Source organism: Poromitra crassiceps (genome assembly GCF_964638095.1).
Source record: "Poromitra crassiceps genome assembly, chromosome: 12".
NCBI classification, from domain to species: Eukaryota; Metazoa; Chordata; class Actinopteri; order Beryciformes; family Melamphaidae; genus Poromitra; species Poromitra crassiceps.
Window position 1 is genome coordinate 22,549,758 of NC_139632.1, and position 24,730 is coordinate 22,574,487.

General features: G+C 43.6%; 1 protein-coding gene across 2 annotated transcripts; it reads right to left on the reverse strand.

The window, feature by feature from the left end:
- Window positions 1-306: 306 nt before the first annotated feature.
- On the reverse strand, window positions 307-22,463 carry nek1 (NIMA-related kinase 1). 2 transcript variants are annotated; one of them, XM_083647968.1, is made up of 35 exons: window positions 22,429-22,463; window positions 21,887-22,035; window positions 21,668-21,764; window positions 21,430-21,527; window positions 21,068-21,151; window positions 20,892-20,959; window positions 19,862-19,948; window positions 19,267-19,321; window positions 18,811-19,011; window positions 17,776-17,848; window positions 16,559-16,710; window positions 16,259-16,324; window positions 15,863-15,913; window positions 15,731-15,778; window positions 15,508-15,588; window positions 15,126-15,319; window positions 14,913-15,035; window positions 14,689-14,791; window positions 12,757-12,840; window positions 12,581-12,658; window positions 12,224-12,319; window positions 11,652-11,759; window positions 11,512-11,565; window positions 11,152-11,389; window positions 10,648-10,755; window positions 10,375-10,542; window positions 9,628-9,831; window positions 9,421-9,526; window positions 7,966-8,042; window positions 7,300-7,517; window positions 5,630-5,784; window positions 4,849-5,189; window positions 4,066-4,199; window positions 3,821-3,953; window positions 307-1,201 (listed from the first exon to the last, which is right to left on the reverse strand). In XM_083647968.1, exons 2-35 carry the CDS (start codon window positions 22,001-22,003, stop codon window positions 1,188-1,190), a joined length of 4,014 nt encoding a protein of 1,337 aa, XP_083504094.1. In that variant the 5' UTR covers window positions 22,004-22,035; window positions 22,429-22,463; the 3' UTR covers window positions 307-1,187. The 2 variants fall into 2 exon arrangements, with proteins under 2 accessions (XP_083504094.1, XP_083504093.1); XM_083647967.1 differs by having other exon boundaries at window positions 11,652-11,849.
- Between the last annotated feature and the right edge of the window lie 2,267 nt (window positions 22,464-24,730).

Genomic DNA, 24,730 nt, shown 5'->3' on the forward strand with positions numbered 1-24,730 from the left:
ACAGTCAGATGACGTCTCATATGCAGCCATTTATTATTATTACTGTATTAGCTAAAATGTCATATGGACAATATGGACAATAAACGTGGTGCAAGGAAGCGGAAGTCTTGGCGTGGACATCCACTCTACACCGGAAATCCCACAATATCGGCCGTCTGTCCCAGCGTCTTCTTAGTTGTCAGACTGAGACTCTGGGTGCCCAGATTGAAGCTGAGCCAATTTAACACACATTAAAGTTCACCTGGCACCAATACAGAAAGAAAAAGCAAATATAAAACTTCAGGTTCTTAAAAAAAAAGTGTTTATTTCATATAAAGATTTACAATATTTACTTAATTATCAAATATGAACTATGCCATTGCTTTCTTCACCTGTACAATTCGGTGGGCAGAATACCAATCTGACCCGGCGACACTGATGTGCGGCAGTCTTGCTACAGTACCATGGCAACACACACCATTCTCACGCAAAAATAATGTCACCTTCCTTTGAACTAATTTGGATTAACTGAATCCGTAGGAAGTGTGTGTGTGTGTGTGTGTGTGTGTGTGTGTGTGGGGGGGGGGTCAGATAACTATTTGTCAGGTGAAAAAATGGCAAGAAAAGGAGGTTCAACTGGTTTTGTGTGATCATAATAAATGTGTTGAGGTTGACCTGGTTGATCTTTTGAAGCTATGGTGAGTGTGTGACACCACCCTCTGAATTAGAATGAGCACCTGAGGGGATCAGATCTCTGCCCACAAAAATGTTGCCATGGAATGAAATGCTACTGTGGACTCTGAACGAACCACGAAACACAGAACAGGGTTTATGCGATCAACAAACGTGACAATACATGTGTTTCAGCAATTGATGAACACATACAATCATATATCGTATATATATATATATATATATGACACAAAACCATGAAGTTAACTTTGGTTAATAAGAACACGTATTTGATAATGCACTTTTGTAATGTATGAAGATTGGTTAGAAAACAGTGACAGGTGCTGATAGTCAAAGTACGAAATACAGCCTTAAGTGTACTAGTTACTCATCATGCAAGTGTGCCTGAAACACTGTTCGATGCGTGGCTGCGACACTTCATGCATAGATCCTCCTGTCGCATGACGGTCGTCACGGGAAGACATCAGATGGCTAGCAGATTGTCATAGCTGCCAGCGGCTTCATTGCACAAAACACTATTCATCATTATCTAAGAGGGAGAGAGAGAGAGAGATCATTCATTGGATAGAGAGGGAGTGAGAGAGGGACAGAGTGTGTAAGAGAGAGAGCAGAGATAATTCATTAGATAGACAGCAGCCAGAGTGCTTGCAGCACAGAAAGACCCCAGAGGTCAATGGTCACATCATGTCTGCTAATCAGAAGTGATGGAAGAGGAGCTAAAAGACTGCAAAATTGCAGAAACAGGCAGTAAACATTGATCCTGGGCGGATTCCATCAAGCCGGCTAAAGGAAAAGCCTGGCTCATTTAAGTGAGCGTTCCATTCCATCAACCTGGATTATCTTCTGAATCCCCGGTCAGTAACCATGGTAACTTATGCCTCAGAATTAGCCTGCTCTGTAGCAGGCTAACTGTCAAGCTTAGTTTAGCTTTGTGTCAAAGAATATCCGACGGGCAGAACAGACTCCCTAAAGACGGTTCTATCAGGTGTATTTTCACTCACATCATGTAATAACAAACTAATGAAAAATCATGTTTCACCACTTTCACCGTCTCCAAAATCAATCAATCTGACATTCAGTCGGATTTCTTTTCTGGGATCTCACACAGGGTTTTGAAATTTTATGAGTTACATGATGCCTTTTTGGCACAACAGAGCCCAGAAGCACAACTTCTTGTTGTGTCTTGTATTCTCATGTGTATGTAACTGTAGTAAGATAGATGTATTATGCTTTTCATCTAGCACTCTAACAGTCTCTCATAACCGTTGTTGAGCGGTGCTCAATGGTTATTTTTCTTATTTAACAACCACTATGACTGTTTCTCTATTTACCCCCACCCCACCTATGTTACCATATGCATTGGGGAAGGGGGGGTCTTTTTCAAGTGCAATAATCTATTCTGTGTTTATAGTGTTTATATTATTTTTCATAGGTTTAATCCTTCAGTAGGCATGTATAGGCTTGTAATGGCAGAAAACTTCAATACATTTTCACTCACAGGCTTGCGCCACATGAAACATCATAGCCTACTCGTACAGTCAGTGATAATAAAAGGTATCATCTATATGTTTCTATGAACATAAAAAGAGTTGAAAAGAACACGAGGTTGCTTGCAGCAAAACTCCCCATAATCAATAAAGGTAAAAAAAAAGGGGGGGACCTGCCCTACTCTGATTGGCTAGCAATCATTGGCTTCACCGTCTGTCTGTAATCTTCCTCACTTTGTTCATTCATTTCTCGTATCATTCATTCAGCAGCGTTTGTGTGGCTGATGAGAAGAACATTACTGTCGATTTGACTTTTTCTTTTTGCAACATTGTATCGTCTTTTCAACACTCGACTCATCTGGGCTTCTTATGTACCGTGGGTGCGAGCACAAAGTGAGGCTATGCAAGTCTGACTGCAGTTAGCGTCAAGAATACATGGTTGATTCAGTTAGTGGAACAACTTAAGGTTTAAGTGGGAGTTGGCGTTAAGTTTAAGCCTAGGCTTTTGCAGTCAGCCTGGCTTTATTTAGCTGTGTTGATGGAGTCTTCGTATAGGTCACCCATGAAACATAAATGTTGGGTGGCATGCAACACAAAAGTTTACAAAAATAACATCAGCAGCATCAGAATTGGCCAAGTCCCCTCAGACTTGGGATGGTTTACGCCGGAAGAAAAATAAGTTGGTCTAAACTTAAAGAAGTCATGCTTTTTACTGCAATATTCACACATACTTTGTTGGCCTGACAGAAGTCTATAGCAAGTCTAAGCAAAACTAGAATACATGGGTTTGTTCTCTGATAATGGCCACACAAACATCAAATGTACCCACTGTTAATGCCAACTGCTGAATGAATGTGAATCATAGCTGCATGTTTTAGAAATCCTGAGAAGGGTCCTCGAGAGAGAAATTAGACTTTTACATCATCCATTCCATCCTAGTTGAGCGAAAGAGAGAATTTATCTGCAGACTGCTGCTGCCCTGAGGGAAACCTATCAGACTCCTCTTCCTGCCCTCTTATCCGCTATGGCCCTCGCCTGACAGCTGACTTGGCACAGCGCAAGTGGGCTCAGACAGACAGGTTTAAGGCTGTGTTGCACATCTACATAGTCCCTAGGTGACTGGGTAAAGCTGTGACTTAGTCCCTAGGTGACTGGGTAAAGCTGTGACTTAGTCCCTAGGTGACTGGGTAAAGCCGTGACTTAGTCCCTAGGTGACTGGGTAAAGCTGTGACTTAGTCCCTAGGTGACTGGGTAAAGCTGTGACTTAGTCCCTAGGTGACTGGGTAAAGCTGTGACTTAGTCCCTAGGTGACTGGGTAAAGCTGTGACTTAGTCCCTACGTGACTGGGTAAAGCCGTGGGGGCGAGACAATAGGATTTGGCAGATTAGATTAAACTGCTCTCACACACAGCTCTCTGCTCTGGGAAAACTGCTCAGCTGCCGAACAGAACACAGAAGAGGAACACGTGCATTCCTGCGGTTTACACAAGTGAGGAGAAAAGAGTGTTGAGGGAAACCGATGAATAGAACAAACCAAACCGGTGATTATGGTATGATTCAAATTAAACAGAAGGGCAGCGTGCTCTTCAGGGACACAATGGAAAACGATAAAAAAAGACAAAACTACCTACAATTAACTAACAACCAAGTATTAACACTAACCTTCTTGGTAGGCCCCATCTGCCATCACCAGGTGAAGGATGTTGGGATACAGATGCTGGTGCTCAGTTCCCAAAATGTTCAAGACTAAACTGGAGCCCAGGTCAATATTCTCATCTTCATCTTCATGTATAGCCTTCAGCATCAACAACAAACACAAGGCAATGTGTGAAGTGAGTCTTATGTTCTACCATGAAGCATGGACAACCTCACAGTTTTAGAGGGAGAGAATGAGCAACATTCCATACCTTAATCTTATTGTAGGCCTCAATGAACTTCTCAAAGCCCATCTGCTGCTCCAGGTTGAAGCGGAGCTCTTCCAGGCGGCTGAAGATGCTGTCATGATGCTCGACCTCTCCTCCCTGCTCCTCTTCACTGCCATCTACAGTGCAGTGGGATTACGGTACTATTACGCTTCACATCGGTGTCTTGGTCGCCCTGATGTGGCTTATTTTGAAATATTAACATGCTTATTACATGGCTTCCTAATAATATATGAATCACTTGGTAATAGTTTGATGGAATTATTTCATTACAAGTTTAAGAAATGTACAAGCTTCTGCCAAAAACAGTTCAGCAGGTCTGCAACCATAGCAACATAAACAAATCCAGTAAAATGGCCGTTTTGTCCTCTCTGAATGACTGAAGTAATATCAGAAATTCTTCCTTGTATCCAACTTAAGTTAACTGAGTACTTGTCTACAGTAACATCTTTTTGGTACAACGTATAGCTAGTTCCTTTGATTAGAAGTCAACAAAATGTACTGCACATCTTGACTGTAGAATAAGATGAGTGCTTCGTTTTTCAGAAATGCACATACCTCAGAATGTCAATCTGAATTGAGTTGTAATAACATTTTATTTCATGCAAGCATCAGCTGGCACCAGTCAAGGCAGAGGTGCATTATTGTTCAATAAGAACACACCTTGTTCTGCATTATGTTTTCCTTAATGTACTTTGGCATTACACTAATTTTATAATTGTAATGATCTCACACTTGCAGCACTGCTACCTCCAGCAGCCATCTTACCTGACTGCCATTCTTCATTGAGCTGGCTGGTACTGCTGTGGTGCTCTTCCCCCACTCCATTGGTAAGCAGCTCCCCAGGGTCTTCATCAGCAGGACTTCCATTGGAGCATTCCTCCTCCTCCTCCTCATCATCCTCCTCCTCATCATCTACAGCCATCTGATGAGGCTCATCCTCCTCAGCAGCTACCCTGTTGAAAGGCTCTTGCTCTTCACCCCCTGCAGGGTTTCCATTAAAGTCTCCTGCTTCATCGTCTGGAGGGCTCGTAGTCAAGTCTTCCTCCTCTTGCAGCAGCCTCTCCATGGAGGCCCTGAGCTCCTGCAGGTCTTCATCCTCATACGCACTGGGAACAGAGCACACTCTGATTACACACTGCTGTGTATAATCGCCGCCCCTTGGCTGTATTTAAGGAGTTTTATTGCAAATTGAAACATCAGCCATTTGAATTTGTGATGTGCCGTACTTTCATGCCATCAATCATTTTGAACGCATGAAAGTACGGCACGTTCAAACTATGAGTCATCTGAAGACTGCTGCTGCTTGTTTTATGACAATAGAATCATTTATGCTTTTGAAATATTACCCGAGGAATTTCAGGCAGCAACCTTTTCCAAATTATTATATGGTGTCAAAATGAACAAGTACACATTTAACCTGACACTCAAGTATAGCTCTCCATTGTACAAGTACTTCAAAGTTGCCAAATTCATACAATGGGGCACTTGAAGGTGCAACGTGCATGCACTTAGCTTCAGAGAGTTTGTTTTTGTGTGTTTGTCTTACTCCTCAGTCTCTGACTGATCCTCATCTTTAGCTGCTTCCAGGTCCTCTACTTCCAGGTTGTTGTCCGGGGCAACAACAGCCTCTCTACACATGGCAGAGTCCTGCTGAGAGCTGAAGACACGACTGAGGTCTGGCAGAGAGCATGTCCGCAGCATCTACACACACACACACACACACACACACACACACACACACACAGACAGACAAGATGTTTTGACGGGCAAGACGGGAACCAATCAAAACAAAAGCCTTGTCAATTACATGGTTCCAGTTGTGACTATGTTCAAACAAATTGCAACTACCACTTCTTGTGGAGAAACTTGTGTGGATGTCTGTGTGAGAGAGTTTGAGTGTGTGTGTGTGTGTGTGTGTGTGTATATCTGCACAAGAGAGAGCAATGGAGAGGCCAGTGGAATGCCCTCTGGTATGGTGACGCAGAGATTTCATTAGTAACACTATTCAGGCACAGCTGTAGCTGTTAAAGGTTCTCCATGTACAGAATAGATAAATAATGTTGAGCCCAGTTCTGCACATCTCAGTGTCCCTGATGGAGGTTATGGAAGATGTAGGATGATGGATGCTCTTTCTCGCCTCTCAGACCCACTGCAGGTCCACTAGTGATGAATAACCCTGGCTCCATTCCAGAGCCCTCATTAAAGAAGACTGAAAGACTACCTAAAAATACACCCACAAGTCTCTACATTACACCAGACACAAGTCTCTACATTACACCAGACACAAGTCTCTACATTACACCAGACACAAGTCTCTACATTACATCAGACACAAGTCTCTACATTACATCAGACACAAGTCTCTACATTACACCAGACACAAGTCTCTACATTACATCAGACACAAGTCTCTACATTACATCAGACACAAGTCTCTACATTACACCAGACACAAGTCTCTACATTACACCAGACACAAGTCTCTACATTACACCAGACACAAGTCTCTACATTACACCAGACACAAGTCTCTACATTACATCAGACACAAGTCTCTACATTACACCAGACACAAGTCTCTACATTACATCAGACACAAGTCTCTACATTACACCAGACACAAGTCTCTACATTACATCAGACACAAGTCTGTACATTACACCAGACACAAGTCTCTACATTACACCAGACACAAGTCTCTACATTACATCAGACACAAGTCTCTACATTACACCAGACACAAGTCTCTACATTACATCAGACACAAGTCTCTACATTACACCAGGCACAAGTCTCTACATTACACCAGGCACAAGTCTCTACATTACACCAGGCACAAGTCTCTACATTACATCAGACACAAGTCTCTACATTACACCAGACACAAGTCTGTACATTACACCAGACACAAGTCTCTACATTACACCAGGCACAAGTCTGTACATTACACCAGGCACAAGTCTGTACATTACACCAGACAGATGGACAAGTGTGCATTTCCTCCCTAGAAACAGCTGTTCTCCACATCACTGTAATATCCACTATTATCATGGGTCACATATTCTGCATGGCTTTTACTGCACTTACTGTAATATTCATCCATTACAGTAGATTAGACGATAACCATTAGAAGCTCAAAACAAGAGGTGTTACTTCATTGTACAACTACTAGGAAGTGAACTTTTAGTTTTTAGTTCACGCTCCACCGACATTCACCTTTGGGTTGTTGGCGTCGAACATGCCCGTAGAGAGGCCGATGAGGAGGGCGTTGTGGTGTTTGGAGCGGAGAGGTGAGACTGAGCGTGAGCGAGAGGCCAGAGACGACGACGACTCGTCCAGAGAGGACTGGGCTGAGAGCATGGCCAGAGCAGCAGTGCGTCGGTGGGCCGGGGAACACAACTTCAGAAACAGCGGCTCCTCGCAGGGCGCCACACCTGAGGGAGGGAGGCAGGTTCAGACAGTGCTTCTCAAACCTTTTGGCTTACGACCCCTTAAAACGAAGTGATGCCTACTCAGGCTACATATGCAGAGAGAACAGTACACACATACACACAGAGGTTTTCCATGTTCAGGTCGTCTTATGTGATTATCAGAGGCCTTGAGGATGAAAACAACTCAGTACTTCACAATAAAAAAAAAGCAGAAATTACAGAAAACCTACAAATGATAATAAATACGTACAGTAGAAATACCGTATGCTTTTTTCCCTATCCCATAAATGCAGTGAATTTCAAATGATTAATTAAATCATCTTGTCAAAATGATCATGACCCCTGATTTGAGAACCACTAGCTAAAGACACTTTCACACCACACACAATCATACAACATAATACACAATCCTCAAGAAAGCAGTTCTTAGCATCTACCACACTCATCTCACCGGAGGATTCTGTTTGTTTCTCTTCACTCTTCTCAACCTCCTTGGTCTCTGCTTGTCTTGTTATGCCCTCCGGTGGCCTAAAAGTGAAACACACTTTAGCTCTACAAACATTTACATGGTAGCATTTGACTGACTAGCTGAGTAGCTACTGAATTTACATTTTGGGGTCAACTATTCCTTTTAGGGGTGCACCGATCACGTTTTTTGCCACCGATCACCGATTGCCGATCACCTATGAGAAATATCTGCCCAACCGATCATCGACCGATCACCGATTACCGATTACCGATCACCGATATATATATATATATTTATTTTATATTTTGTAGGCTAAAGGAAACTGCCAACATGAGACAGATGGGAGTTCAACCGTTTAGTTGTCAGTTCTCTTCAGTACAGTACAGCAGTATAGGCTTTTTACAGCATTATGACAGGAATAGTAGGATTGTGTGTGGTCTGGAAAAAGGAGGCAATAAAATATACAAACAGGTCAGTAACCAAGCTTGCTGTTATATAGGCCAATTATAGTGATAATTAACAACTAATAATATATAAATGATAATTAGGTAAACTGTAAGTCAGTTACTCTTAAACACCAGTCTTGAACCATGACTAAAGCCAAAGAGCTCCCACTCATAGAACCGGGGTTATGCACAATAACCGTCATACATTGGGATCCGCATCGAACGAACATCAAAACGACCCGCCCATCGAGGCCGAGTTACAGTGTTATAATTAGCAGCACTATGAGTGCGATCTACATAATGGTGACAGGGTTACATGACGGGAGAAACAACAGAATCACAAGCTACACACGAGCTAAACTCCATCTGAGTAGTGGCATTAATTAGCGCATCCGTCTGAATGGAGCGCACATCCACATAGCAGCACACTTTCGCTTCCTTCAAAGTGCCCGCGGGAACATCAATGCTTGCGTGGAAATTGTCTGTGTGTGCGCGTGCACTACCCCGACTACCACGTTAATCTGGGACTTTAATACACACGGATTTAACAGCATGCAAATGCCTCGGTAGGCGGGAGGACTGGAGGTAATTTCTCTCTGCTGAGTCTGCTCTAATCACCAGCTGATTTGTGTGATTCAAAGACGCAAGGGGTGTGTTGACAGTCTGGTGCGGTGTGTGCATGGAGGTGAGTACACTGACGAAAGCAAAGCGTGTGCTTTGCAACACAATGATATAAACGTTAGAGCACAATATGAAAGTTAAACGATAGACATTGAAGACATGAAAATGGGCTGCCTCATGTTTCTCACGTGCAGCATGATCGGCTATGCGATCGGCAAAATTAAAGGAATATCGGAAACAGCAGATCACATATTTGAGGTCCAAATCGGCCGATACAGATTGCGTGCAGATCGATCGGTGCACCCCTAATTCCTTTGAGTGGGGATTTTCAATTTTGTTCATGAAAAGATGACCAGTAGTCTGGACTCACGCTGGCTGCTGGACCTGTTGCGCCCATGCCTGCTGTACTCCACCTGGGGGATGTGAGGCCTGCTTTGGACACTCTTCCAAAACCATTGACTCCAAGTCTGATGGATCTGCAAGTGTTCAGGCCAGATGTGATGGTGTTGCACAGCGAGCACATCAGTTGAAACATCTGGTTAATGTCGGTGTTGTCAATGTCGAGTGACATACTCACCCTGAGTGTCAGTGAGGTCGGGGGCCAGTGTTAGACTTTCTGCTGCACCTGCCACAGACCGTTTCTGATCTGAGACTTCTGTTGCAGGTGCACTCTCCTTCTGAACCTCGGCGCTCTCAACTCCAGCAGGTGGACTTGGCTTAGAGGGCAGTGCGTCTTTCGATGGCCTCAGAACCTCAGGCGCTGCCGTCTGTCTAGACTTTTCTGGGGAAATATGGGGACATCAGTAACAGGGATGAATTATCTGCTTCATTATCTAATGATCAATTCATTCACTTAAAGCTGCAGTATGCCATTTTAAACAACATCCTCAATGAAATGTACACCATAGCAACATAGAGTAGAATCCAAATTACTTGTTTGTGTGCTGCGATTGGCCAGTTACGTTCTAGCTAACCCTGATTGGTTGTTTTGGTTCAGACCACCTCAAACAAAATTATAATGAAATAATATTGCCTACTGAAGCTTTAAATAAAACAATGCAATAAACACTGAAAATGAAACCGTTTAACAAAGCGGTTTTTCATTTCTCCATGCACCATATATTGACACGTGTAGAGTAACTGATGGTACCCACAATATGGTCACTGACTACCCCAGCCGTTTTCAACAGCCTGCTACACACACACACACACACACACACACGTGCGCGCGATAATTACGCACAATCAAACGTGCGAGATGCCTAGTTTAACCATATACAAATGATACTAAATGGGTCTGGATGGTGAGTAAAGTTTGACTAACCAGGGCTGGAGATCTCACCCTCACACATGCTGATGTCGAGCAGCTGGGTGAGAGGCTGAAGCTCCGCCTCCTGGAGGACTCTCAGCACTTGAGAGTCTGGACTCCTCCTCCACGCCTTCCGAAGAACCTCTACCTGTCCCATCCGAATGACTTCGCCCACTGTCTGCTCTGAGATATCACACACACACACACACACACACACACACGTGTCAAAGGATAGTAATTTTCATCGAGTCTACAAGTATGTTCTCACTCGGGGACAATGTAACTCACCGGCGGTCCTGATGCAGGTTTCCTCTAGAGTTTGTTGGGCTACAGAGAGCGGCACTCCTGCCTCCCATTTCTTCCTGTCTCCAGCAGAAGATGGAGACACTAAATCCGCTGCAGAGAAACACATTGGGGGCAAACTTTTTTCTTCACCATAACTTCCTGCAAAAACGTTTTCAGACGTTTCAGACAAGTCCATTCAGGCAAGAGCACACATTCGTATGTATTCTCTCACACACACACACACACACACACACACACACACACACAAAGATCTACATGACTTTTCTGCGGCTTTTATTAGCAAACAACGCATTTCGCCTGTAGCTTCATCACCAGGTTCGCGTTGTTGGCTAATACAGTCACAGCTAAGTCATTCCAGTGTGCGATTCTGTCAATATGTATAGTAAGCTTTGTTCTGTGAAGGTAATACAGTCACAGTTAAGTCACTCCAGTGTGCAGTTCTGTTAAGATGTGGAGTAAGCTTGGTTCTGTGAAGGCGCAACTCACCAGCCGTAGTGATGTAGGTCTCCTCTAAGGTTTGCTGAGCCAAACAAAGGACGGGCGGTTCTGCAGCTTCCCACTTCTTCCTGTCTCCTCCTGAAGCCGGCCGCTTCTCTGTGACAGACTGGTTCTGTTGGGCAGGAGGGGGAGCCGAGCCCTCAGGCGATGGACCGGAGTCCTCCTCCACTGGGCTCTGGGCTTTTAGATTCTCGTTAAGTCTGCGCAGAATCTGCTTTTTCTCACTCTAATATAAGAAACATTTAAAGCAGTATTATCTTTTAAGGACTGACGCTGTCTGCTCTGTCCACTGCTCTCTTGTTAGGTCTCTTGCTGCAATAAATTATTATCAACTACTGATGAACTCACCTGGATCACCATAGCAGTCTCTGGTTTGGACAAATTGTCTTTAATGAGAGAAATCTGTCAAGCAAACAACACAAAATTGGTATAAAAAGCAGTACAAACTCAAACACATATTGCGATGGAGGATGTAAATTTATACTGACTGCGCCAACATCCTTCAGAGCAGCAGTCATGGATATGGCTGGGGTGGAGGGTTTAGATGCAGGCAGGACTAGAGCTTTAGCAGCTGGTTCTGGCTGAGAGGGGCTGGGCTGTGGAGGAGGAGTCTCAGAGGTAGATGCTATGGCTACTGATGCTGCTGCATCTGCTGCTACACCAGCCTTCAGCCCCCGAACTGCAAGCTTCCACAACACACAACAACCACGATTAGGTTACACCTAGGGCTGCAACGAAGGATTATTTTCATTATCCAATTGTTTTTATTGTGTGGGGGATTGATCGATTAATCGTTTAGTCTATAAAATGTCAAGAATTTGTGAATTTTGTGTAGATTTATCAGCAAATGTTTGGTATATTACTTTGTTATATTATTAGTATTTTACTTGATAAATGACAAATCAATCAACCAATCAATCAGGCAGGAAGGCAAACTAATCATTTAATAGAGTAATCCTTTCAGCACTAGTTACACTTAGTAGGGCACCAGTATGGTTAAGGAAAGAATGACTAAGGACTGGCAGGGTGAAACTAAGAATGAAAGAACATTAGGACTTACATGGTCATCCCACGCTCTCTTCTCTCTCTCGTGAGCTTCTCTCCTCTTCTTCTCCAGTTGCTCTTTCAGCACAGCAGCACGGGCATTTGCTTGGGCCTGGTAAGTATACATTACAAACAGACAAAGACGAATGAATGTTATAGTGTTCAAAAGGTGGGTTATCCTTCATTCATTGAATCGATCAAGTCATATCATATCATATATCGTTTTCTCTTGCAGTTTTCTAAGCAAAATGTCGGGTAAAGGGGGTACTTGGATTCAGAAATCAGGGAAAGGTAGTGAAGCCCAAAAAGTTTGAGAACCACTGAGTACTGTAAAACGTGATACTTGAGTTTCCAAAGGCAGAGTCAGACTCACTTTCAAAACCTCAATCTTCTTTCTTCTGACCTCTGCCTCCTCACTGGACTCCTGGCTGTCTGAACCATCACTGTCACACTGAAACACAACAACCACCAAGAGACAAGACGTCAAGAGAAGAACTGAAATCCTTTTTATCAAGGATGCTCTCAGATGAGAAGAGTGGAGGAACGTACCTTCTCCCCTCTGAGTCGAGCTTTGATCTGCTGCCGCTCATTAAAGTTCTGCAGTCGGATCTGCCTCAGCCTTGCCAAGTACTCCTGAGTACAGGGACATACATGTTACATAGGACATGGTACAGGGACATACATGTAACATAGGACGCGCGCGCGCGCGCGCACACACACACACACAGCAAAAACAACAACTTTGCAATTAACAGTGCAATAAAAAATGTTTTCCCTTCAAAGCAAAAAGTTGTACAGTAGTTAAAGAACTCAAAACAGCCAGTGTGGTTATTTGAAATGGGTCAAAAATACACAACATCCAAACATAAACAATGATATTGATTGTTGTGAACAGCAGCAGCCATTTCCGGGACGCCAAATAAATAGTGGATCAGCTCTCTCTCTCTCTCACACACACACACACACACACGTCACACACAGACAGACACACACACACACACACACACACACACACACACGTCACGTCATGCACAGACAGACACACACACACTTGTCACGCACAGCACATTGAGCGACGAGTGGGCATGGGTTTGAGCTGCTGGGTGGCATTATGGGCGTGTCTGAAGGGAGTGCGGCGCAGACACAAATGAAGAAGACAAGCCAAACCAGGGGTGCTGTGGGTGAGGATCAGGTGGAGTGTGGGGCTGGCCTGATGCTGGGCTCCTACCTCCTCCTCTTTGTTGGCTTTGGGCCTTCTGCACCGACCCGAAACTGCCCTGCTTCCATAGGTGGCTGTCAAGTTTTGCCGGGCCCCCTGTTTACCGTTCAATTCAATCACACTTTAGAAGGATGCAGCCCGGATATCCAACTGGCACAAGGCTCATGAGTTTGGGCCAGGAGATTTTAAACCAAAATGTCTTATGATTCAGTCATAATATGTGCAAGAGATACTCATACACCAGTGTCACTTTGGCTAAGTTCACACAGCCGTCCTTAGTGCTTGAATCTAATCTTTTCCCCCCTAAGTGACTCAGATCAGTCTTTTTCATGACTGTGTGAACAGTACAAGTCACATTGAAAGTGACTTTTTTAAAGACGACCTGGGCTACTTTCAAATGTGGTAAAACATCAGATTCGAATCTGATGTTTTTGAAAGTGACTCCGGTGTGAACAGACATCTGGCCCATATCTGACTTAATGCTTCAATGTGACTTCTTCTTCTTCTGTTGAGTTTTATGGCAGTTGGCATCCTTAAATGGTGCATTACCGCCACCTACTGTATTGATAAAACTATAGTGCAAATACAATATCAATAAAAAGTGTCCACAAAAAAGGACCCATTCACCCCAATATCCATACTGTGCCCCAGACCAGTCGTCTAGGCCGAAGCGAACGCTTCATTCAGCGTTTTCGTCAAGTCATCTCCCGAAATGTCTTCAATATCCAAAAATTTCCTGGCAGCGTCCACCACTTCAATGTGACTTTTACGTAATTCCAGAGCGACATTCGTCACTATTCTGCGCTGGCGGGCATTGAAATTCAACCGTGAACAACAGATGAAACAACATTGTCAGCTACCGCCATGTTTACTGCTGTCTTCTTCCGGGTTTACGTAGAACAGCAGTGCGCTGCGTGTGACGTTATTGTTGTTCTTCTGCGCATGCGGGTCACTTCATGTCCGTTATCTGTTCACACTGGAGTCAGATATGGGCCACTTGTAAAAAAGTCTGCGTGAACAGCCACTCAAAAAAATCAGATGTGAGCGTCAAGTCAGATTCAAGCACTAAGGATGGCTGTGTGAACATAGCCTTTGAATCTCATTCCATAAAAAAGAAAATATCCCCAGTCTGCAAGGGGGCATAATCCTTGTGATGAAAAGGGCTATGTATTGTAATAACAGGGCTAACTCAAAGCTATTTCACCAGAACTTAATACAACATACACTAGCCTTTAAAAAAGCATCAGTTATACACTACGTACCAGCTGTCCCTCAGCGCGGACTTTGTTAATCATGGCTTCTCTCTTACGCTGTAAAAACTCCTCCACCTGGTAGGCCCGTTCAGCAGCCATCTGACCACGTTGCCTTAAAAAAAAAAAAAAAAGAATATGGCAATAATCAACACACTACTACACAACTACTTTTCACAGTGAAGTGTGGGGGTCAAGCTCAGAATACTGATTAGTGGGATGGCTACTTCACTGACCTGCTAACATGGGCTCGTTTAGAAACATCCTGCAGCCTCTGGAGTTCTCTCTTGACAGCATCGGGGTGTGGCAACCAGGCAGGTCCATTAGGTAGCACTGGGCCAGCAGCAGCAGGTACACCCCTTACACACACAGAGGCAACGGCGTCAGAAGAACGAGACATTTAACAGACCTGAATTATGGGGGGTGGTGGTGATGATATCTGAACCTACCAGATAGGGCTGTCCGTTCCTGTAGAGGATCCATCCCTGCTGGCCTCCTTAGGCTGTGGCTTGGCCATCTGGTCCAGAGCAACGTGGTAGTGTTCATATATGCCCCTGCTGGGCACTGGGGCAGGACCCTGGACTGCGCCTGGGACGGGGCAAGGACCAGCAGCTGCTGCCCCCTGGCCACCACCTCTAAAACACTGAGTTTAAAAGACAAAAGTGTTTTGTGAGCTGGAGTAGGAGGAGCTGTATTATATTAATGGAATATAATTGACCTGTGACCCTTGATGCAATCAATAAAACATGGGACTACTTTAAGTTGCAGTAATGTACAAGAGGCAGTCCGTGACATATTCGGATATAAAATGAGAAAGAGGGCATAGCATACCTTACGCTCCGGGCTGCTGCCTCCACTAGAACTCAAGACATGCTTCCAGCCCTGCTCTCGAGCTTGGTTTATACGATTGATCTAGAAGTCAGAGGTCAAAGTTCATAGCACTTCAATGTTAGGTGGTGACATAGCACAACTTTCAAAGGCTTCACCAATCGCAATGACATAATGTAAGAAAGAACTACACTCAAACTGCATATAATGTACATTTACTACCCACCAGTTCCTTTTCACGTCTCTTCATTTGCCCCTCTTTCAAGAGCAACATCTGAAAAAGAGACATCAGAAGACAGCTCAAGGCAAGATTCCTCACAGAAACCTCACACAGGGACTTCAAGATCAATGCACCCACCTGCTCCCTTTGTTTCTCCATCAGCTCCATCCTTTTCTTTCTCATGACATCCTGCAACACAAGGCGAAAAGCTTTCAATCAAATGGCTTGACCCCAATGGCACCTGCTTTGAGGCAGGAGGCAGGACGGCTCAGTCGTTGAACAGGTAGGCGAGGAGGCGAGGAGGGAAATCAATTAGTCTCTGGGTTAGTTGAAGGAGAAAGCTAAATGAGGCAGAACACTCCAAACGGGCCAGGAGAGAAAAACAGGAGGTGGCAGCGACCAAACGTAAACGAGAGGGAGAAAAGCTAAGTAAGGATGCTGGGAGGAAGGGAGCTTCACATGGGAGGACATGTGGAAAGAAAGGGCAGGGGGATCCGACAGTTCGTAGAAGTTATGCGGGGCTCTCAGCTGTACCTCGTGTTTTTTCCTCTCTTCCTCCACTCGACTCACTCTTCTCTGGGGGGCTGCTGGAAGAGGGGCCTGAGCAACATATGACACTGGGGTTCAGACGTAAGGTTACGAACACAGACTGATGTCAAAACACACACTCACACACAGATGGGAGAGGCCTCCGACATGCCGGACTAGGACTTCGACATCAGACAGCGCTCTGTTGCGCACACACACACACGCAATCACGCATACACACACACACACGGCATGAGTGAAGGTTGAAAGTCAAGGTGGCTGATCTCTCCTCAATACCTTACTAACCGGTTTCTGTTTTACAGCTGGTTTCTTCTCCGCAGGCTTCTTGGCTCCATCTGACACCTTCTTGACAGTTAAAGGCACTCCGTATTTGCTGGCTGGTTTGGTAATCTTCTGGGATGGGGCAAGAGGTATGGATGCAGGGGCAGGACGCTTGGCTAGTCACACACGTTGTAAAGAAAAAGAAAAAAAAAAGAAAACGTATTTAAGTCGTTATGTTTCTTTTGTTCATTTGGTTTGAGTGCACTTTGTAATACTAATATGAATAATGGCAGAAATGCACTGGTGTGTGTTGGGTCAAATAGTTGTCCAAATAGTCAGTGACTGGAAGTCACGACTGGTGAGCACTCTCAAAAGTTTCAAAAAGTTACGGTGCACGGCGCAAAAAATAATAAGAGAGGGGCAAAAAACCAGCACTCAAAATAAATCCTTTTGGGTTGTTTTATTTACCTTCAAGCAGATTGACAATGAACGTTTCGGCGTGAGCCTTCTTCAGCATTGAAGAAGATTGACAATGCTGAAGAAGGCTCACGCCGAAACGTTCATTGTCAATCTGCTTGAAGGTAAATAAAACAACCCAAAAGGATTTATTTTGAGTGCTGGTTTTTTGCCCCTCTCTTGGGTCAAATAGTTGAAATGATCCATAGGGCACTAAAAGCATCAAGTGCCAAACCACCTTAAAATGCTTGCTGTCAACATGGTTCAATTTTGAAAAGCCAACCGACCAAAACAGGTGTTTTTGTTAGCTTTCGGCGGGACATTACTAAGAAGAGCGATACAATTATTGGGAACTAAGCAGGTAATTAAGCTTGCTAGCAGCATACGGGTGTTCAGCTCTGTGGAGAAAACTACTCCCTGCCAATATAAAACACAAACTGTACAACATGTCAGGAACATATTTCATTGCTCTGAAGCAAATAGGATATGGTATTGCTACAGTATCTCATTGCATGGGTGAAATACAGGAACCAGTGCTGCCGACGGTACAAACCTCATGTCTGCATTAAGCCATTGAAGTGTCAAAAAGTATGTGTCCATTTATTTGTTCCAGTGCATTTGGGCCTTAATAACAATAACACTACACCACCATGTGAGAAATGTGACATTATCCCTCAGGGCATATACTGTAGAAGAGGCACTACATTTTAAATGGTGACATTGCATATGTCTAACCTATATGTCAATTTCAGCAGCCAACATGGTCAGCAAATGAGTTTGCTTACCTGGTGACCCCTGTGCCACACCCGCTTTAGGCTGCTTGTGAAGAAAGCTATGGCTGAATTCCTGAGCAATGATCTGGGATGAGGAGAAGAAGAACAAAATGTTTTTACCGAACACAGTATGTAACGGTGCAAACCCACCAGACGCCAAAGCGCCGTGAATACCCACAAAGCACCTGGAAGTGCAGCCAGTTTCATTTTGCTGAGCTTGTTAACAGATTAGACTAACAGTCTAGACCAGGGGTGGCCAAACTTTTTGGGTTGTGGGCCGCATACAGAAAAATATAAGGAGTCACGGGCCAAACAATATTAAGCGCTGCAGTTGTCGCGGCAAAAAAAATTGACCAGAAAACCCTTTCTCAAAAATTTAATTTCTAGCTAAATAAATATATGATACATAGTTTATTGATGTGCTCACCTATTACAATGGGTATTTCTGTATGTTTTCAAATTTACTTTTCCTGTGCCAACAGGTTAAGACAGAGATGATTTAACATAACATTAGTATTAAACATTCATTCAGTATTTCTTTTTTTTTTATAAATAGACCAGGTCAGGGTACTCAAGTATAACCCATTTTCAATGGTTTTAAATTGAAAAAACAAAATGGAGGGAATCATTTTTGTTTGTTTTTGTTTTGCTGTTTATTTTTCTTACCGTTTTCGTTTTCCGTTTAAAACAGAAAAATGTTTTTAGCAAAACATTTTTTTTTTTTTCTAAATTCATGGCGGGCCACTTAAAAACAGGCAGTGGGCCGCAGTTGGCCCGCGGGCCGTAGTTTGGCCACCCCTGGTCTAGACAGTTTAGAATAATAAACTGAACTTGACCGTTCCGACCCGGCAGCGCCAGTTCCGCCGCCTGGTCTTTTTGCATGAGCCGTGGCGCGAGTGATTGTGTCAAGCCAGGCAGGAAGTTGGTCCAAGACTGGCTGGCTCCTGCTCGAGCTGAATTTACGCTTGGCGGGACTTTCGCAGCTGGTGTGTTTGAGGCGTAACTTTCTACTGCATCAAGGACAACTACGGTAGCTGTGTGTTTTACCTGTGGTGTGAGGAACCTTTCTATCCTACGGCAGAGGAAAGGTTTGTCCAGTATACTGCAGACCGAGGGCCTCTCTCTGGGGCTGCGCCTGAATAGCTGTCCCAAGAGAGAGCGCAAGTCTTGGGAGTAGTGGACCGACACAGGAGGGTACGAGCCACGGATGATCTTCAGAACCAGGTTCTTCATGTTGCCAGCCTCAAACTGAGAAGAAACAGGTGTGGTATGCCATTATAACACATAGAAAAGTATAATTGAGAGCAATTCGACAAGATCAAAAGATTTGATGGTGTAGATTTGACATGATCAGTTCTCTGAAACAAACTCAGATTGCCATGCATTCTACATGGTAGACATCAAAGGCAATATGGCAATATCAAAGAGCACTGTAACGTTGCTGAAGACACACACTGAACCTACATTAATTATTAGTAAACCACTCATGCAAAGGATACTTACTGCATGCTTAAGAGTGCACATTTCATATAGGACACACCCCAGGGCCCAAACATCACTGCAGAAGGAGGCAAGTCGGGGAAAGTGAGGGGAGACAGCATTACAAATGGACAGGCCAGGATAGGTTCTGGGGTAGATTTACATTCATTCAGTAACGAATCAACAGTCATTGGGGAGCCTTGTCTTTTCTCTTGCCATAGAATGGAGAGAAATAGACAACATTGTTTAGAAACCTGCAGACTGCATCTTGTGAAGCTGCTCAGTGCAGTTAATTTGAGAGTGATCTAACTAGGTGGATTAGATTACATGCATATTTAAAATAGCTGATGAGGGAATCGATACTAGCTTCCTGCTATGGATACACATCAGCTAGTTCACTCAATAAAGAGGAGACATGATACATTTACATCATCTCAACAGCCATCACAATGACACAACTACATGTACCATCATGATCTTGCATGACTCAGAAAGAGAGTGTGGCAGTGTCACCTGGGTCACTATCAATTATTAATACACACACACACACACACACACACACACACACACACAAATCATGGTAACCCAACAGAGTCACCCCAGATGACCAAGTTAGTACCTTTTGTTGTTGTAGGGTTTATTTTCACAGATCTCAGGTGATAGGTAATACGGCGTTCCTATGCATGTTCTTGCCAGCTCTACAGTGCTGAAAAATGAGGAAAGAAAGTCAGCCAATTCTACCATGGTAAGCTTTATTACTACAGAGCGGTAGTTTTATATGATCAGTGGTTCTCAAACTCCCCCCCCTAAGCTGACACAAATTAGATCATGGACCCCCCATTTTAAAAGGTTTTGCTTTTGTATGTTTTATTACAGAAAGTGTATGAAACCCATGACCAAAATACTCATACATTCTGTCATTGTGTTACTTATGGATGGAATCATAGTGAAAATAAATAAATTATTCCCTTTTGGCTGGGGACCCCATGGAACCCCGGATTCCTGGGGGTCCCTCGGGCCCAGACTGGCCATAGGGAGTTTCCCTGGTGTCCTAGCCTGCTAAGTGGCCTGCAGGTGTATAATAAATCACCACAATGCAGGAAATGAAGTGTTTGAAACTAAAAATTTGCTAGGAGGACCCCTAGACTAGACCCCCTCTTAAAAAGTGGCTTGACTGTGGCTATTTCACGCTTTTTTTTTTTTTTTTTTACCTTTATTTATACGGGGGGAGTCTCACTGAGAGCAATGCTCTCTTTTTCAGGAGTGCCCTGTTCACATTCACACACACATTCATACCTGGAAGCTGACCAGTACAACCGCAGTCATGATCTGCTGGCCACTGATCAGCTCCACTGGAGCAGTTGGGGTTAAGGGCCTTGCTCAAGGGCACCTCAGTGGTGGTAATGAGGGAGGGGCAAGCGCTGCCTTTTCACTTTCCCCACCCAGATTTATCCTGCCGGTCCCGGGGATTGAACCGACGACCTTCCGGTCACAAGCTCGCTTCTCTAACCATTGGGCCACCACTGCCCACACAGGCTATATTTCCTGGCCTGAATGATTTTTTCCAGTCCGCCCTCCTGGTCCCTGGACCCCACTTTGAGAACCATCATTATAGATATGTGTATCTATTAATCTGTGATTTGACATACCTATTCAGCACCCTTGCAATTCCAAAGTCCCCAAGCTGTATGGTCCCATCTTTTGTCAGAAATATGTTCTAAGCAGGAAGTTTGAAATGACACAGTGTCAATTTTACAAGGCACTGCATGGCATACAAACAATGTATCATCTCTAAGGCAATAGTTTGCAGGGCACAGAACTATACCTGTGATTTGATGTCTCTGTGGAGGATCTTTCGATCATGGACATGCTTCAGTGCCAGGCAAATCTGCACAAACCAATCCAGGATCTAGGAAAGAGAGTGAAGCCACAATCTACATTATCAGGTTCCACTGTTCACCCAATAATAATCCTGGTGGCTTCACAAGCCAAGGATAAAATATAGAAACATCAGAGGAGTCCATATACATATATATTCAAAGGAAGGGAAGTAGCACAGACAGGAATAGCATCAGATAAGATTATCAATTCTATCAACATGGTATAATCTATTTTACCCTCAAGGCCATATCCTCAACATCTGTGATTGTTTTAATGCTACCATGGCTCCAGGAATTAGTGGCTTACTTGCGTTTCTGAGAAAAGTACTCCTTTCTGAGAGTTGATCTTCTTGAAGAGATCTCCACCCTCACAGTAGTCCATCACAATATATAGACATCCCCCCTCTAAAAAGAGTTAATATGAGGCTTAAGATAGACACAGCAGGAAAACATTTCCATGTACAGTGGCAGGATATGACATTGCATTAGCTCATCTCTGTGGCTCTTTATTAAGTTAGTAACTGAGATCTTGGGGGCGTGATTACCTTCAAAAGACTCCCTGTACTGAACAATGTTGGGATGGCTCATGTTGGCAAGAACAGCAACTTCTTTTCGAGATTCCTGCCTCTCTTTATTGGACATCTGTCAAAAGAAGAGGGCAGAGAAATGTGAGAAAATGTAAAAGGGAGATTACGTTAGGCTATATCATGAGTGAAACATCAATAACCTCGCCGAGACTAGAAGATGTTTATGTATGGGCTTACCCTAGATATGCCAATCTCCTTGATGACGTATTGGTGTCCATCTTCCTTGAATTTGACAAGGATGGCCTTTCCAAATGACCCTTCTCCAATCTTCTTCACCTTTTCGTACTTGTCCATGTTACTGGAATGACTGGATCCTCATGCTGGGTCTTGAAAGAGATCAAGCAACATATTGCAAAGCTATGCTCCAGTCTCTATAAATGATTTTTCCCCCCCCACTTGAAGCGAATGGCTACAGTAGATGGATACTACAGGTGGCACTAATTTCATCTAGCTGCTGCTAAATAATTATATCGTGTCAACCCTTTAGCTAGCGTTATGCTGTCACTTGTGTCAGACAGAACTGTATCTTGCTTGGACGGGCTGTGATGATGCTGACTACTAGCAGGATAGCTAATGTTGTTAACGTTCATTTGTAGCTTAATGGGCGGGCAAGAACACCCTGCATAAAATATTTGCATGCAAGCTAAAGTGAAGCGGGTCTCTAACTAACGTAACCAGCTAACGTTAGCGGTCTACAAATAGGCCTGAAATTAGCTTACCATTAGTGTTTTTAGTGGCTGTCTGTCTGGCGGAGATTCTTCTGCTTTTAAGCGCTCTCTATCTAACTACAGCGATCCTTTGCTGCATTTTCATTGGTCACTGGCATTTTCCTCGCTCGTTAATATGTTAGTAGAGTTGTCAATCATCTCCAGTCTACCGGCGCTAGTCTCCACCCCTGGCCGGGCTGTTGCTGTGAACAATCTTCCTTAGCAACCACAAGCACAAGCATAGAGAGAAGGGTCTGACTGCAAGACAGAGGCGTACCTGGAAGCAGCTGTTTTGTTTTGTCTTATTTAACCCCCTGAAGTAGACTCAGCTCTCAGTCTTAATCCGTTTAGGTGGCGCTGTTGGCGCCGCTCAACAAACGTCTGGAAACCGAGACTACCGCTGAAGTTGTCCAAATCACACAAGGAAATGTGGGCGTACCTTTAATGGTCTTGCGAGTCAGACATTATACAAGTCTCGCTTGCCAGATTCACTGACGGATCACTCCACACACATTTTTGTCATTACCCCCAAAAAGACACAAGAGGGCAGTCTCAACATTCAACCAGTGGTAGGGAATTATAAATGAGTTAGATTTGCTTCAAGTCAAATAGTATGTCAACTCTTGAAAGCCAAAAGGTGAAACATTCATACCAAAAAGATTCCAGGCATGATACACCTTTATTTTTCAACATAGCTTAGTTAATACTGTAAAAGGAATATCTGTCCCTCCCAGATTTGTGAATATGGGTCAGAGCAGGCGGTGAAATTTTTCTTAATTTTCCTGAGAATAGAATAGAATAGAATAGAATTAAGTATAATTTAAGCAACTTCTAGCTTACTGTTAGAAAGCCCATACTTTGTTGTGTAATAACTGCCTATATTTCATTATAAGCTTTGTTTGTTTAGTTTGATGGTCGCTTGCTCCCTTTCATATTAGTTAACACTGCAGTTATTATTTCCGATTGCATTTGAAGGCACCACACCTGCAGCTGTGTCATGCAGTCAATTAAGCTCAGTCCAGTCAATTAAGCTCAGAGTGTGGCTCAGGTCAAGACGGTGGTCTTCTCTCTTCCCTTGTTTGATCGCCTGTACTCCTACACATCTCCTTTTTACTTACAATGGATCAGAGAGAGAGGTTGACACACACACACACACACACACACACACACACACACACACACACACACACACACACACACACACACACACACACACACACACACACACACACACACACACACACACACACACACACACACACACACACACACACACAGAGCTCCTAATAAAAACTAGTAACTATCCTGTGTGCACAAAATTGTCAGACTAAACTCCAAATGGCACCTGCAAAAAACTAGGCCCCTGGCCTCCTGTTATTTTGCAGAAGTGGCCCCCGAGCAAAGCAGGTCGAGTATCCCTGATCTAAACCGTAGTTGCAGCTTGCCGGTGATCTGATTAATTAACATCTGTCATTTGCACTGTTACTTCCTCCTCAGCTCCTGAATAGCCTACACAGCAGTGACCTCAGCGACCCTCTCAGAAAGTCAATGACAGATCTTTCTATTCATTGGCATTAGGTTGTTACTGTGTGTGTGTGTGTGTGTGTGTGTGTGTGTGTGTGTGTGTGTGTGTGTGTGTGTGTGTGTGTGTGTGTGTGTGTGTGTGTGTGTGTGTGTACACACGAGTGGTTGTCTGTGCATGCATGTGTTGCTGAGGCTTTGAGTTACCATTTATAATTCAATGAGAGCTTCAACATGAAGTCTCTATTTAATAGCAGGCCGAAGTTGTAATAGAGCAGGGAAAGTGTGTAGTGCAGTCCAGAAAGTATCGTTGTTAAAAAAGGCATAAAAATTAAAAAAACAACCAAAAATATTAGCAAAATATATTTGATATCTACTTCAGATATAACCCACCTACACCTATTTTGCTCTGCCCTTAGTACTATCACTTGTATTTTAATGCAGATCAACAAGGTTGTCAGAATTTTCAATTGTTACTTTTTTTTACTCTGGTGTAGCATGGATTATATTGTATGTCTCTCTAGTAATATAATCTAATGTGCAAAAGGATTTAGGTAATTTCTTATTTTTCACTAAAAAGTAAAGTATTATTTTTGTTATCACATCATTACATATTTAACCAATTGTTCCACAGACCTGCAAATTGGAAATAAGAAGAATTGGAACAATTTTACAGAACATTTATCTATGAATACTTGATAATGAACACTAAAGTTTAAACAAACAACGAAAACAATCTCTTTCTTACATTTAAATAACTTAACTGTTTACAAATAACCAACTCTGTTATTCA